Below are 16350 nucleotides of genomic sequence, written 5' to 3' on the forward strand. Positions count from 1 at the left end.
GAAGAGGAAGAAGCGGAGGCGCCGGGAACCTGTGGACGGCGGCGACAAGGAACCTAGGGTTAGGATTTTGTGTTTAGTACTCTGCTTTGTTTCAGAGGGAGGGGTGTTGGGGAAAGGGGGTGCTGACTACTGAGTTGCAAACGTTTTTTTTTTTAACACAAAACGATGTCGTTTTTTTAGAATAGGCCAGTTACCAACTCTGTTTTCAGCCGGTTCAGCAATTTCTAAGCGGTTTGTCATCCAACGGTTATAAGCAGTGAATTGGACCATTTTTATGGTGGGTTTTCGGTTGAACTAGTTCGACCGTCAATCTGATCCAATTTTCTGAACCATGACTATTACAATTAAAAAAAGAATTTAACAAAATTTTTGACTTGTGCATATAGGAACTTAATTGTTGGAGGCAAATCTTTAAAAAGAATTCAAATTTTTAGTATTTGAGCTGTTGGGGCTGAGAGATATTGTGAAAAAAAAAATTATGAATATCTCAATAATTATATTACGTAAATATCAAATATCAGTCATTCGTATAAAATATATATTAAAATATAAAATATATATAAAAAAATAAATTACACATGTATTTATATATAAATTTATGATATATAAATGACTAATTTTTTTATGTTCATGTAGGATTTTGTTTTGCAAATTTTATTTATCAAATGTTAGTAATATTTTAACTCTTTTTATAATTATAGTTATATTTTATCTTTTTGCATGATAATTAATTTGCATTGTACTCTGTAATCAGAAATAATCCTATAACTATCTTGTGTTAAATAAATAAACGAGATGATTGTAAAGTTAAGACAACAACATTTACCAAATGGATAAGTTTATAGCTCCTATTATTGCATTGCTTTCTCCAAGGGAAAATTCCCAGAAAAGTTTCATTTTGTTTGACTGGAAATAAAATTGATGTGACTATATATGCAACGTAGACACAGTTTGCTGATACATAAACTACACCTTACAGGTCAAATATTATTTTTAAAAAAATAACAACCTAGCTCATAATTAATGAAAAATAATATATATGTCACATTCAAGAATAGCAATGCAAGTTGCAGATAGGAATGGCAATAATGGCTACTAAACTAAAGAACAAATGGCTGGGAATGGTACAGCCACTAACCACTTCCAATGGCTCCATAAATCATCAATCAACGTCACGTTTTCCATATGATTGAGTCAAATTCAGCCCATATATCTTTGTCAATACCAACTATATCCCACTTAAATGGTTGAGCTCAGGGGTGTGCATGGGTCGGGTGAAACCGAATTTGATGTGACTTAGACCCAGCACGAAATATATACTGGGTCTATTTATTAGATCCGAACTCAGTTCTAGATTCGATGAAATCTATACACGTTCGGGCCACGATTATACCGGGTGAAAACCGAGTCGTTAACATTACATTACCTTAATACCTTCTTATAATAAAAATATCCAAATTTCTAAGATTCCAACCATTATTTGACATGATAAAATTCACTTAGAAAAATATAACAAGAATCAACTCTTCTCTAAAATTAAAGCATAACCATAATCGATACTAATATTGTCTAATAACACCAAATATTTAAATCAATATAAATATATGTATTAGTCTAAAATCTTATTCATTTTAAACATCTAAAATCTTATGCATTGTAAACATAAAACATTAACTTATAGTCTTATAATAACTAATAACACAAAATATTAAGGTTTACAATACTTAAATTCCACATAAGAATAGTCATCATTCATCACTAATAACACAAAATATTAATTGTATATGATGACCGGACCACCGGGACGACTTCGGGTGATCTGAGCCATAGCCTAAACCCGACCGAAATAATGACCGGATCTATTTTTGAGATCCTTACCCGATTATAGACCCAGTAAAATCACACAAAAATAATCCTTAAAGTGTTCGGAGCCGAACCATGCACATTCCTAATTGAAATCCATGACATCTGTTTTTGTTTTTGTTTTTGTTTTTTTTCTCTATTTTACTATTAAACAATGGACTTGAGACGCAGGGTTATTCTCTGTGACTTTATATATTATGTTCATGCCTAATAAATAGTATTAAGTTGTATTTAATTTGTTACATAAACATTGGTGGGTCAAATAATAAGAAAGTTTGTTATGATATCACATCGTAGCTTGACTGTCATTAGAGATTTATTTACTCCTATTGAGAATCTTATATTATATAGTTAGTTATTATTTATAAACACTAATCAGTAAAAATGATAACAATCTCTAAGCTAAGCTCCCAACTAATTTGGGCATGGGGGTGTGTGAGTGCTACCTTAGCTTGGCAAAAGCCATGTTATTGTCGGCAGAAGATTGCATATGAAAATAATAGACTTCCATTTCATTCAGATCCGTTGATGGGACCTACTTCATCATCTCACTTTTCTTTCTCTTGTAAAATGTCTGTTTTATAATAAAATTTTATTTGTAATTATTTTCATCCGAAATTATTAATTAAAAATTATTAAATAATAATTTAATTAAATATTTTAAAATAAAAAATTATTTAAATAAAAATATTTAAAATATTTTTTTAAAGATATTTTTTTAATAATTAAAATTTTATATATATAATTAATTAAATCGTATTATTTTTGTCAAATTTATATTAGACAAACTAATTTAACTGAAAAATCAATAAATTAAATTTTAAATTAATTTAAATTAATTATTTTTTATAAAAAATAAATACAATAATTTTACTCTAAAATATAACTAAAATATTTATATTATATATATTAATTTTAAAAATCTGACAATAATAATTAGAATTTAGAATCTCAAAATTCATATATATAATAAGAGTATTTTAGTCATTTTTATAATAAAAATATTATAATAATTTTATATAAAAAATATTAATTTAGACTAATTAAAAATTTGATTCATACTGATTTTTCAACTTCAATTTATTTGATCCAATTTTAACAAAAATAATAAGATTTAATTAATTATATATTTAATTTTAATTACTAAAAATTATCTTTAAAAAAAATTACGTTAAACGTCTTTATTTAAATAATTTTTTAAAAATATTTAACTATTTTTAACTAATAATTTTAGGTAGAAATAATTGCATGCGAATCTCTTCTTTGTGTTACACCTAATTTGTAGTTTTTTACGGTTAATTTATTTACTTGTATATGATATATAATATATAAAATTATTTTTGTTGTATATTTCGGAACGTGAAAACTCATGTGCAGTCGACTTCACGTGAAGTTGATACTTGAGAGCCGTTAGATAATTTGACTGATTTAACTAAATTTTCATCTAACGACTCTGAGATTTCAACTTCACGTGAAGTCAACTTCACCTGAATTTTTACCATTCCGAAAAACATTTTTGTGATGTGATTGATGTATTGAGGAAGGAACATAAATTTGATGCTCAGAATCACGTGTCGTCTTCATCAGACGTGGCTGTCTCTGTGCCGCTTTCTCGTCTTTGTCGTTCATGGCTCTCATAATTTAATTAATGGAGATCGCTTCTTTTTCTTTCTCATAAAATAAGTAATATTATTTCTTTCTTTTTTTTTTCTTTCATCTACGAAGTCTGCTCTGACAAAAATAAAAGGTATGATAAATAATTTGATGTAGCTTCAAGAATAAATAAAATAGAATAATACTGAATTGTTTATTCGTGTGTATGCATCAATACAAGCTTCAACTTCAAACTTGAAAGTCATAGGTATGGGATCCATGGGAACTTGCACGCTGAAAGATCTACCATAGGTTTTTTTTTATTAAAAGTAAGATTTCATTAGCAAATATTATAAGAATAATTATAAAGAATAAAATATATATATATATATATATATATATATATATATATACATATATTAATTTGTGTTTAGTTGAGTAAAATATAACAAATAACTAAATTATAAACTTTACAGTTACAAAAAAAAGATATAAATTTAACAGTATAATTTACTAATTGTTTATAATTTCTTATAATAGTTTTTGATTTGGTAAATTAAAAATTAATTTATTATAAATCTAAATTTTATTTAAAAATTTATTATTACTCAATAAATTATTAATATAAAAAAATTTTAAATTTTTAATATTTACTTAAACAAACTTCTAAGTTAATCACTAATTCAAGTTCGGTAGTTCTCATTCATTTGGGTTAGGGGTGTATATAGTCCGGTCCGGCCCGAAGATCCAGTCCGGTTCCGAACACTTTAGAGGTTAATTTAATGTGATTTCATTGGGTCTAGGGCCGGGTAAGGGTCTCAAAGATAGACCCGATCATTATTTCGGGTCGAGTTTGTGCCATAGCTCGGGTTACCCGAGCTCGGCCCGGTCATCATACATAATTAATATTTTGTGTTATTAGTAATGGATGATGGCTATTTTTATGTGAAATTTAAATATTGTAAACCTTAATATTTTGTGTTATTAGTCATTTATAAGATTATAAGTTAATATTTTATGTTTAAAATACATAAAACTTTAGAAAAATGCATAATATTGTGTTATTTGTATTGATTTAAATATTTGGTGTTAGATAATATTAGTATTGATTATGGTTACGCTATAATTTTAGAGAATGGTTGGTTCTTGTTATATTTTTTTAAGTAAATTTTACTATGTGAATTGTGAAATAAAGGTTGGAGATTAGGTGATTTTTACATGCTAAAGACCCAGTTTTCACCCGGCCCGAAAGTGTGTAAATTTCATAAGATCTAGAATCGGGTTAGGGTTCAAAAATTAGACCCGATCTATATTTCGGGTCGAGTCTGAATTAAGCCAAATCCGATGTGACCTGGCCATGTACACCCCTAATTTGGGTTTAGGTGGCCTATTTATTGTAGTATTTTTATTTATCATGAGAGATTGATGCGACTGTTTAGTGTTTATAGAGAAAAAAGAAAAGAAAAAACTTGAGAAAAGTCAACTAAGAATTTAGAAATTCAACGAATACAGAAGAAGGAGGGAGCTTATCATGAAAATGTAATCCCCAATGGGAACTTGACTAACTTGCGCCCTAATTTTGCGGTAGATTTTAATTCCATAATTATAAAAAGAAAGTTCATAAATTGTCTTAATACGGAAAATAAAAAAAAAACAAAAGTGCGTTGTTGAGCATGAAATTTCGTGCTGCGTCAGTAACTGCGAATGAAACACATCTGAAAACGGAGGGAAGAAGAAGAAAGAACAAAGAAAGGTAACTGCTTTTGGATTTTGGAAGATAGAATCCCACTCACAACACCGAAAAGGACGCGCCTTTTTCCCTCTTCCCTCTTTCCCATTCTCATTCTCTTCTCTTAATTGCGTGCTCCGTGCTTCTCTCTCTCTCTCAATATTCCAATATCCAAATTCCAAATTCCCCAAAGCTCACAAACACTCTTCAAATACCAGCGACCACTCCAATGACAATTCGCTATCACCATTCTCCACCTTTCTTTTAACTCTCTCTCTCTCTCTCTGTGTGTCTTTCTTTTTTCAATCTCTGTCTCTGTGTCTCTTCCAATTTGAATTGCAATGGCCAAGGAGATGAAGGACGTTACTACCAAGTCGTCGCAAAAGGAGAAGCATCTTCTTCAGAAGCTTCATTGCTCTGTGAAGAACTACGATTGGGGGCTTCCGGGTCGGGTCTCCGAGGTTGCCAGGTTAGCCAGGTTGAATTCCGGGTCTCAATTGGATCCGGAGAAGCCCTACGCGGAGCTTTGGATGGGTACACACGATTCGGGGCCTTCGTTTCTCGCCTCCAACAATGGTGGTGAAATGGTTACCCTTAAGAAATGGCTCTCGCAGAACCCTGATTTTCTGGGTGAGAAGGTTCTGCAAAACTGGGGTTGTGATCTCCCCTTCTTGTTCAAGGTGAGTAGCACTCTGATCTTGTTTGTTCTGTTAATGGAAATGGTATCTTCATGTTAGAACAAATTGGAATTTTGAGCATCATTGTTAATAAAAAGCAAGTCCTTTTTTTTCCCGGTTCAGTGGAAATGGGTGTGTAGATGCTTGCACAAGTTTGAATTTTGAGCATAATTAGCTGGTATCTGCTTTTCCTTTTTCATGGGAACAATAATAATAGTTGTTTAAGAAGTTTTTCTTATTATTGTTATAATTTGTCTAAATCCAACATAAGCTAATTTAAACATGTAGTTTGCATGTAAATTATTTGTTTATTGTTATTGGCATTAGGTGCTATCGGTGGCAAAAGCCTTGTCTATACAAGCACATCCTGATAAGGAGCTAGCTAGGACACTGCATAAGTTGCTGCCTGATGTGTATAAGGATGGGAATCACAAGCCGGAGATGACTCTGGCAATGACAGAGTTTGAGGCTCTCTGTGGTTTTATTACTCTCAAGGTACTGAATTATATGGAAGGAGTCTTTTGTTTCTTTCCTTAATTTTAGTTCTCAGTTTTTATATTAATAAAGTTAATGCGTTTTTGTTTCCTTTTCCCTTTCGATTGTGTCTAGAACGCTTTCTTGTTTTTATGTTCACAGAACTGTTTTTGAGCTATTGTGAATTCGAGCCTTGTTATTATAAGACAAAAGCTGGCATATTAGGTGTTAGGTAAATTCGATCCTTTTTTTTTAATGGGTTCATTGGGATGTTGATATTATTACAAGAGTCTTTTTTTATTTAAATATTAAAAAGAATTTGGTATTCATGCACTTGAAGTGATTGGAAATGAACTTCCCACCTGTCGGTACAATTTCATATTGATGTGACCAAGCCTTTTTCCTGTTCATTTTACTTTCTTTAATTGCCCATAATGTTTCCTGGTCCTTTGTGATACTCCCTCAACCTTTGATAGCTGACCAAACTATTAAAAGAATCATATGATTTCTTTTGTGTGTTAAAGAAACATGAAAAAGTGTCGGTTGCAAAGCATAAAGTGGAAATTTTATGTGTTTTTCCATTGTAGATCTGTTAGTTTTTCCTTGAGAATGGGCTTGGTTTTGAGAGAACTTTGATGTTTATCGTTACCTTTGTATGAGTTCACCTGAATAAACTGGGTTAAATAGAAAGGGGATTAAAGGAAGAATTTAATCTAGAACCCTATTGTAGTTTTCATGTATATTGTTACTTAGAATCATGCCAATTATTCAAAGATGTCTGCTTTTGTGGGGAAAAGAACACGTGTGTAGATCAGTGAATCCTTGTGTTCTGTTTTTGCTGATTAGAGGTTGCTATCTGGTAAATGCACAGACATTAGAACTGATTATTCTAATGCATCATTGAAAAATTATGCAGTATGGGCTAACTCAGCGGTGTGTTGTATTTTATTTCAGGAGCTTAAGGCTTTGATTCATACTGTTCCGGAAGTTGCACGATTGATTGGGGCTGAAAATGCAGACCTGGTCTTACAAACCAGTGATCAGGATGGTGAAGGGAAGGTAAAAGCTGTTTTGCAGGCAGCATTCACACACCTAATGTCAGCTAATAAAGAAAGAGTCACTGAAGCAGTAAATAGTTTGAAATTTCGTCTCCATGATGAAAGCAAGGTTAGTTGATTGCTTATTTAATTTGCTCTGGGAAGTTATGATTCTGTTGTAGCTCTACTGTTGATAATTTAAGATGGCTTAATGTAATAAAATTTAACTTGTTTTTTGCGAGTGTGACTAAGAGATATCAAAACATTTGTGTTCTACATCAGGTGAGACAGTTGACTGATAAGGAGAAGCTGGCGCTGCAGTTGGAAAAGCAATACCCGGCAGATGTCGGTGTCATTGCAGCGTTCTTTCTTAACTATGTAAAACTTGCTGCTGGTGAAGCCTTGTTCCTTGGCGCAAATGAGCCACATGCATATTTAGCCGGTACTTGTATTGAATGCATGGCAACTTCGGACAATGTAGTGCGAGCCGGCCTAACTCCCAAACACAGAGATGTCCAGACTCTTTGTTCCATGCTCACATACAAGCAGGTAAATGATACATCACAGAAATGAGGCAGTTAAATTTTGCAAGGCTATTGCTGGTAAGTGTTTGATGACAGAAAATAGAAAAACTCAAGACAATGGAGATATAGATAAGAAAGAAAATTTGTGGCTGTCTTTGTTCCCACTGTCCTAGTTTTCAAGTAGACAGCTTGGACAAATTTTGTCAGAAGATAGAGACATTTTACTTGTTTCTATGTTTGTCTCCTCCTAACAAGTAGTTGTGTCTCCTATGGCTTTGTAGTTTTGTCTTGATATATTTACCAAACGGGATCCAAAGTGATAATTCAAAAGGTGGCATGAATATTTTGGAGACTCGCAGTTTTTTTTTATGGGTTTTGCCTTTATTTTATGCAGGGTTCTCCCGAGATCCTGCAAGGAGTTCCTCTTAATCCATATGTAAATAGATATACACCGCCATTTGAGGAATTCGAGATTGATCGATGTATTCTTCCCCAAGGGGAAACAGTTGTGTTCCCAGCAGTCCAAGGTCCTTCAATTTTTTTGGTCACAACTGGTAAAGGAATGATGAACATAAAAGGAGGATCACAAAAAGGACATGAAGTAACTGAAGGTGATGTTCTTTTTGCAGCTGCTAACATTGAGATTAGCATCATTAGTGCATCCAAGTTGCATCTGTACAGAGCAGGGGTTAATAGCAAATTTTTTCGAGCTCCCTGAGTTTCAACATTGCACCTTTTTTTCGCCATATTGGAGTTGTGTCATAGGTAATAGTAGCACGTTTTACTTTAGTGTACATGTTAGAGTAATAATAAGATCATAGAGTTTGTTATCAGGTTTGAGGGAAAGTGCATTCACTATAGAGAAGAGGATTGTCTTAATGTATTTTTTTATGTTCAATTTGTTTGTTGTTAATATAAGGGTAAGTATTCATTTTAAGTCTCTTAAATGTATTCTATTTATCGACTAATAATCAATAAATGAAGTTCCTCCAAAATATTCTGATCTATGTCTACATCATTGCCGATGATATATTTGTAACGATCTTTTTAATATCTTGGAAATTATTAGTTGAAAAAGAAAAATGAAATATTGTTATATACAACTCTGAGAAAGAAAGTGTTACATCTTGTAAAGTAGAGTCAATGACTTGAGAATCAAGCTAGGAGATTAGAAAACAGAAATTATTCCTTGACTCTGAAAAACTATGTCAGTGTGACTTAGCAACAGAGAAATCATTTATCTTCTCTTCATTGATTCTCCTAAACTTCTTGATTACTAAATGAAGAAAGTAGGATGTATAATTAGTAGTCTCTTCTGGAAGACAGGTTTTTTTTTTTAAACAAGATTTTGAAATATCAACTCCAAGAAGTGCAATCTCAACTTTGCATGCAAAACAAATAATCAAACTTGTCTAGTACATCTACAAATCATTTGATGAGGAAGAATTCTTGTTCACACCATTGACTCTTCTTTTAAACAACTATGATCTTCAATTCACACCTCCAATATTTTCCAATGATTGAAGGCACATGATGTTTATGTTTCAGCAATTTTTTCTATTTTTGTGTTCGTTTTCTCTCACAAGGTTGTTTCTGTGACTTAACAACACTGTCTAGTCAATGTTAGTAGTTAATTAGTTATTAACATGGGAATAAAAAAGATCCAATATTTGATTATTGAGTAAAGTGACAATTAGATACTCCAGGATTTTGATTTAGGACTAATTAGTTTTTGAAGAAAAAAAAGTATTAATTAGGTCCTTCAAGATAATACACAGTGGACATGTATGTCCTTCAATCAATGGATAGTGCGAAACGAAATAGAATTAACTTGATGTATGTCCCATTGCTCTACATGAGTATAGAAACAATGTAGTTTTAGACAGTAAAACATTCAATTATCTTGAGTTTTTATATAACATTTTATTAACTGCTTACTTTATTACGAATCATATTAAAACAAGTGAATTTTTGCTTCAAAAATTATCTACATAACAATCTTTCATAAATAAACACGTCTTAGTAGTTAACAGTACATATAAACACCATTGCTTAAATTTTACGTGCTGAATTAATAGAAGGATATAACGTGTCCACCAAATTGGTATTTTTTTCTTTCACGTACTAATTAGTCCGAAATCAAAATTTTTAAGGAGCTAATTGTCACTTTACTCTTGATTATTTAAACACTTCATATAAGACTTCTAATAAGACTTCTAAGGGTAAATAAATAAATCGATAAAGATAGCATGCAAGGAAGTATCAAGAATGCAAATATGCCGCATCATGCACAATTGCACACTATGGATACCCTCTACAGTATGTAGTAATTTTCATGTCAATCTAGAATATTAAACAACACCAAATAAACTCTTAGTAGTTGGAACAAAAATACTAAAATTCCATCAAGACATTCTAGGCTTCTGCGATTGGAAACTCAAAAGATACATCTTTTCCGGTAAGCTTCCTGTAAACTCCAGAGAAAGTCTCCAGCTTGTATTCGGTGTTGTTGCGTTCCTTCGGATCCAAGAAAACCTTAAATTGGCAACAATGGTGAAAACCAAACTAGTGTCAGCTTATAAAATAAAGGATAATTGGCAAATTTGAATGAGCAATATCTTCAGAAGAAGTTACTTTGATTATTTTTGATCCATCGAGTCTGTATCTGACTCGTTTGCCAACAATCTCGGCAGGATAAACTACGTCTTCAAGAATAGCATCATGCACAGCAGTCAAAGTGCGGGTACGGGGCCGCTGAACAGCAGATCCTTTCTTTGGAGGACGCACGATCCTTCTTGTGGCGATCAACACAACTTCCTGTCAGTTGGTACAATCTTCATCCATCAAAACACAGAACGAAACAGAAAGGAAAATCATAGGCATGTATATATTGGTTTCACATTAAGGTCAAATGTAGTAAACTACAACCTTCCCACTAAACTTCTTCTCAAGCTCCCTGACAAGACGAAGATGAATCTTGCGGAACGATTTCCTCAATCTGAAAGGAACATAGATGACCACAGCCTTGCGATTCCCAGCCACGTCCATTTGACTGCACAAGAAATAGCATTAACTTTATCATGAAGAGCAATAACAATGTTTAATGAAACAAACATACATCTATCAGAAAATTTGTATATATTTCTGTATTCGGATGGTCTCTAAATGCAGCCTTAATAATTGGCAATATACTTACATTGCCTGGTTTATGTAGAGATCTTTCAAATCACTTTTCAGGTCCTGATTAGTGTTCTCCAAATCAAACAAGTACTACAAACAAACAAACAAAAAATTCAGGATTACAGTGAAGAGCATAGTGTTTAGTTCATTAAATCAGTAAAAATCCTTAAAAGGAGGCAACATAAACCTGTGCAGCTGTCTCCTCAAACTCAGTGGGTTCAGCATCATTATCCTTGTGGATTTTCTTCCTTGAGGTGAACATTTTGGTCAATCTCTGTCATGATTCAAAAAAAAAAAAACATCACAATGTTGCCATATGAACTATTATCCACTCAAAAACTAATAAGCTAGAATTAGTTCGAAGTTAGAACCTAAGGGGAAAAACACTCAGAATGAATGTTTTACATCAAACATAACACAACAATTTGAAGTCATAATTTTTACAAAGGAACTCAATTGAAAGCTGCAAATGAAAAAAATTGACTGCATGTTGTTCTAAGAACCCCAAGTATGAAAATTTTTCTTCTACTCTCACGGTTTCAACGAAGAAGCAGCAACGTGTAAAACAATGTGAAGGGAACAATGCGGAAATTATTGAACGAAAAACGCACAAGACAAGTAATTCTGAGTAGCGCAAGAGAGATTCAATCAGGTCACTAAATTGGAACGGCGAAAAAGATAGAAGCTTTGGGAATTGATTGGATAAAAGAAAAGCGTACCGAATCGTTGCCGAGATGTGCAGTTGCAGTCCTTGAGCTTCAGAAAGAGGAAGACGCAGCTACGCCCAGGGATGCTATTATACATATACTCCATGCTGACGTTGCCCTAATTTTCTTATGCACATTCCAATTTTCAACGGGCCAAATTCATGGCCAGCCCGTTTACTCATTTACCTCTAAAATTGAGTTCGTTTAAATTTCGAGTTAAATGGGTCGAGTCCAATTAACAAAAAAAATATGATAGGTTAAATAGATTAATTCGCAAGTTAAACGGGCAGTTCATTTATATTTTTTTTACATTTTTAAAAAAAAAAGTATTTTTAATCGATATTTCTCTAGATCCGACTTAAAAATTTAACTCATCAACTAAGAAAATACAATTTATTTAAATTTTTTTTTACTTAAAAGTGATAATTTTTGTCAAAATATTTTTTAAAAAATAAAATAAAATAGTAAACGGGTCAGCCCATTGAATTCATCGGACTAATCATAAACAGTGCGGACTAAAATTATGACCCGTAAATGAAGCAAACTTAAATAGGCCAACCTATTTAATCTACGGGACTTAAACGGGCCAGACTGACCCATTTGACAGCCCTACATTTTTCTCCACATGTTAACTTGGTATATTATTTTACATTTATTTTTGATGTACCGTAAAGTAATTTTACACGTACATCCACTTATATACTGCCAAAAATAATTACTTTTTATATTAACTGTAATTACATACTGTATAAAACGTTTTATACTATCAGTGTATCAAAATTAAACTCATATAATATACTCTAAGTATTATAATTTTTTTTATGGTGATGGTTGGTTTAATAATCTTGAATTGAATAAATAGTAGGGAAAAAAAATTTTTTTTATGGTGATGGTTGGTTTAATAATCTTGAATTGAATAAATAGTAGGGAAAAAAAAGGAAGAGATTGAGGTTTATATGTGATGAGTATTACTATTAATATATTATAAAGGCTATTACTAAATATACTCATCAGTTATGAATTAATTTTCATAACAACGACATAATTTAGTAAGTAAATAATTCGTAATGAAAACCAGTCATGAGTGTTATGACTTATGACCATATAATAAAATGCTATGATGCACGGATACTGGCACGGACACGGGACACGACACGGGACACGTCGACACGCGAATTTTAAAATCTTACATAACACGGAAACACGCATACATACAAAATATAAAGTATTTTTTAGATGAATCGTGATGATATTTTGATATTTTATTGATATTAAAATATAAATTAAATTTTTTAATTATTTTTAATGTCTTATTTTAATTATATCAAGTATTTAAAATATTTTTTTTAATAAATAACAATATATACTATATCTAAATTTATTTTAAGAATATATGTTAAAATTAAGACTGGACACGCTGACACGTAATGGTATTTAGGTGTGTCCAGGCGTGTCCAGAAAAGAATTTTTTATTTTTTTATTAAGACACGGTTGAACACAGCAGACACGCGTGTCGAACGAGTGTCGGCGAGTGTCGTGTCCGAAATGTGTCCGACACACAGACACGACAACTCAGCAAAGTGTCCGTGCTTCATAGATAAAATGGCATGATCAAGAAAAAGTTGCATTTTCTATGCCAGAAAATTGCCAATATATATTATTTTGAATGATTCCAGCTCAATGAAAATCCTGGTTGAAACCTTTCATATTGCCTTAAAGTTGAAGATTTGGAGCACCTTCAACTTTGTTCATTTTACAACTACTTAAAGCTAAAGAATAGAAGAACCAAAAACATGTCCTCTGTCTCAAAGTCTCACTTGTCCAAACCATTAATCCATGACAGAATAACTTTTGCTCCTTTTTCCCATGAAACGTCCAACATCATGTCATGCGCAACGGCATCAACACAAACCGGCGGCACACTGTAAAACTTCGCCGTCTCATTGAGTCCTTCGGCGTCCTATAAACAACAATAGTTCAGTGAATTTGAGTTTGACATCATCTGAGGGGGCCAGAAACTCTTTTCGAGTGTTTGGCGTAGAAAAACATACCACAATGAAGTCATCTTTCGCACCCAAAACAAGGACATCGACAGGGCAGTTTGGCGCCGAAGGAACCGGAAGTGATGCATTCAGCTTTCTTAAATCAAACAATGGCAATCTCGAACTTTCTTTCATTAGCTCTTGATATCTGAAATCCAAACACAAACCAAGCTAAAGGCATGATAGTGATACTCAATATGAATAGACCATTTGATATTTCACAGAAAAATGCATACTCTTGTTAAGGGGGTTTATGAGTTTAGTTTCTAGACTTGTCTATTTGAATTCAACCAAATAATACCACAGCTATGGTAAACCAGTATGCTTTACTTCTTTAAAAAATCATGGATTTTGTGATTCCAAGGCTCCATGAACATATCTTAAGTTAACCATATTCTTCCGATATCAAATTTCAATTGACATGCTGACAAACAAACCTTTTAACAATATGATCCTCCATTGTGGCTGAGAAAAATGTCTCTCTACACAGAGGAAGAGAGGTTTGAAAAGCTTTCGCTGCCAAGCTGCGTGTCACCTGCGGCCAGGACAATGGATATATACATATAAGAAGGTAAATACAGAAGAATCACATTCTTGAGAAAGTCTGTTCAAAATACCTTGAAGGCAGCAATTGGCTTGGTAAAGAGATATCGCCAGACAAGACCACTAACAAAAATAAAAGAGAATTCTCAACGAGTGAAATCACAATTGAAGTTGTTAACATCTCTTTATTCAAAAGTAATGATAACGCACTAGAGATCTTAGTTACTAACCTGTTACCAGAAGGAGGCACAGAGCAGACAAGGATAGCTCCTCTAAGCTTTGGATATGTATTTTCTATTAACAGAATCAAACTCAATCAGATTAAAAGCTTCAAGGAAAGTAAGTATCTGAGACTAAAATGATATATATATGATATTCATATGATGGGGGGGGATTAGTAACATACTAATACCTTAATTGACTGCAAAAACATGTAGCAGAAGCAGAAGGAAATAGGAAAGTACCTTCAAGGTTGTTGCTTCCCAAAGAGGAGATATAATATTGAATGATAAGTCCTCCAAATGAATGTCCAACCAAGATAGGTGGTGACTGAACTTTATGATGAACGAAATCTGCAATATCTCTTGCATGTGTCTACTGCAGAATCAAGTGCATGGAGGAAATTAAAGACTGTGGATGAAAGTTCATTGATGAATAGAGTTTTGCAGGGAAGATTCATATACCTCGAGCGTACCAGCGACCGAACCATCGGGTACATCACTTTCACCCTGCAGATGTAGCATACAAGATGGAATGGTTATTACCAAGATTACTAGTTTAGACTTCAGACATCACATTAGAGGTTGGACTTTCTTATTTGTTAACACTAAAACTAGCATCAAACACTCATAAGTCATAACCCATTGCATTTCTTTGCCACTTATCTTCAACTTATACACATCAAGCAAATGAACAAAATTTGATGGTTGATTATAAGATGTTTTCCAAACCACTGGTTTCATTGTAACATTACTCCTACAGAATATATTTGGGACCTTGGTAATTAATTCATTCTAGAAATGTAATGACAGATAAACTAAACCAAATAAATTTAGCTTAGGTGACCCAAGAGAGTATATTTTGACACACATTGTGATAAATATCTTGTTACTAACACACATTTTGTGCAAAACCCTAGTCTCTACAAAACCAATGATCATATAAGTATAACACTATCAGAGAGAGAGAGAGAGAATGGACCTGTGCTAAGAGGCTAAGAGCATAGCAATCAAAGCCAGAAGCTGAAAAGAAAGGTAACCAATGTTCAGCCCAGCACCAAGCAGCATGGTAGCTTCCATGAACAAAAACCAAAGGTGACTTTTTCTCTTCTTCTCCTTCAACATTCTTCTTCTTCTTCTTCTGCACAATCACCTCCATGCTTAGCCCAGAGGGAAGCTCGTGGAAGATACGAGACTGCCCCTGCTTCAGCTCAAAAGGGACCCTCATCTTGTTCTTGTTGCTGAGAACAGCCACCACAGGCTTCCAAGAAGAAATTGTGGCGGCGTTTGAGTTGGAAGAAGCAAAATGGTGATTGTGGAACCCAGAAACAGAAACACCCGCCATTGACGTTGTTGCCATGCTTCTGTGTTTTTGGACTTTGGTTCTTCAAAAAGCTTTGGTCTTTTCGCACCAAACAAGATAAGGGTATCAAACACAGACTCGGACACACTGAAAGCTTAAACCTTTTTTCTTATTTTTTGGATAATGAAAGCTTAAACCTTGCTTTATCTTAACTTGTTTTAAGGTAAAAAAAAAAAAAATACAAAATAAAAAATAAAAAAAAAACAAAAAAACAAAAAAACAAAAAGACATGTAATTAAACATTGATTTGTACTATCATATCTCAATAAAAAATATTTATTAATTAGTTTTCTTAAAAAATGTTTCTTACATATTTATAATATTTATATTTTTGTTCTGGTATTGTATTTGGAATTAGGGGTGTTTATGGAAGGGAGGAAACTGGGTTTGATGCGATAAA

General features: G+C 32.8%; 3 protein-coding genes across 3 annotated transcripts; 1 reads left to right on the forward strand and 2 right to left on the reverse strand.

Annotated features, from left to right (window-relative positions):
* Positions 1 to 5088: 5088 nt before the first annotated feature.
* On the forward strand, positions 5089 to 8892 carry DIN9 (Mannose-6-phosphate isomerase, type I). The gene is made up of 5 exons (XM_016339282.3): positions 5089 to 5865; positions 6190 to 6357; positions 7291 to 7503; positions 7656 to 7922; positions 8292 to 8892. Exons 1-5 carry the CDS (start codon positions 5527 to 5529, stop codon positions 8613 to 8615), a joined length of 1311 nt encoding a protein of 436 aa, XP_016194768.1. The 5' UTR covers positions 5089 to 5526; the 3' UTR covers positions 8616 to 8892.
* A 1216-nt stretch (positions 8893 to 10108) lies between these two features.
* On the reverse strand, positions 10109 to 11924 carry LOC107635726 (small ribosomal subunit protein eS7). Its single transcript, XM_016339283.3, has 6 exons — positions 11797 to 11924; positions 11265 to 11351; positions 11094 to 11167; positions 10826 to 10949; positions 10532 to 10714; positions 10109 to 10432 (listed from the first exon to the last, which is right to left on the reverse strand). The coding sequence occupies exons 2-6, from the start codon at positions 11337 to 11339 to the stop codon at positions 10313 to 10315; spliced, it is 576 nt and encodes a 191-aa protein (XP_016194769.1). The 5' UTR covers positions 11340 to 11351; positions 11797 to 11924; the 3' UTR covers positions 10109 to 10312.
* Positions 11925 to 13411: 1487 nt separating this feature from the next.
* Positions 13412 to 15667, reverse strand: LOC107638205 (uncharacterized). The gene is given in 9 exon segments (XM_016341374.3): positions 13412 to 13744; positions 13836 to 13974; positions 14264 to 14361; positions 14444 to 14492; positions 14600 to 14663; positions 14834 to 14963; positions 15053 to 15097; positions 15570 to 15625; positions 15628 to 15667. Coding segments are annotated over 9 exon segments (768 nt in total). The 3' UTR covers positions 13412 to 13597.
* Between the last annotated feature and the right edge of the window lie 683 nt (positions 15668 to 16350).

The sequence above is a fragment of the Arachis ipaensis genome, chromosome B4 (assembly GCF_059453495.1).
Source record: "Arachis ipaensis isolate K30076 ecotype BB chromosome B4, ASM5945349v1, whole genome shotgun sequence".
NCBI lineage: Eukaryota > Viridiplantae > Streptophyta > Magnoliopsida > Fabales > Fabaceae > Arachis > Arachis ipaensis.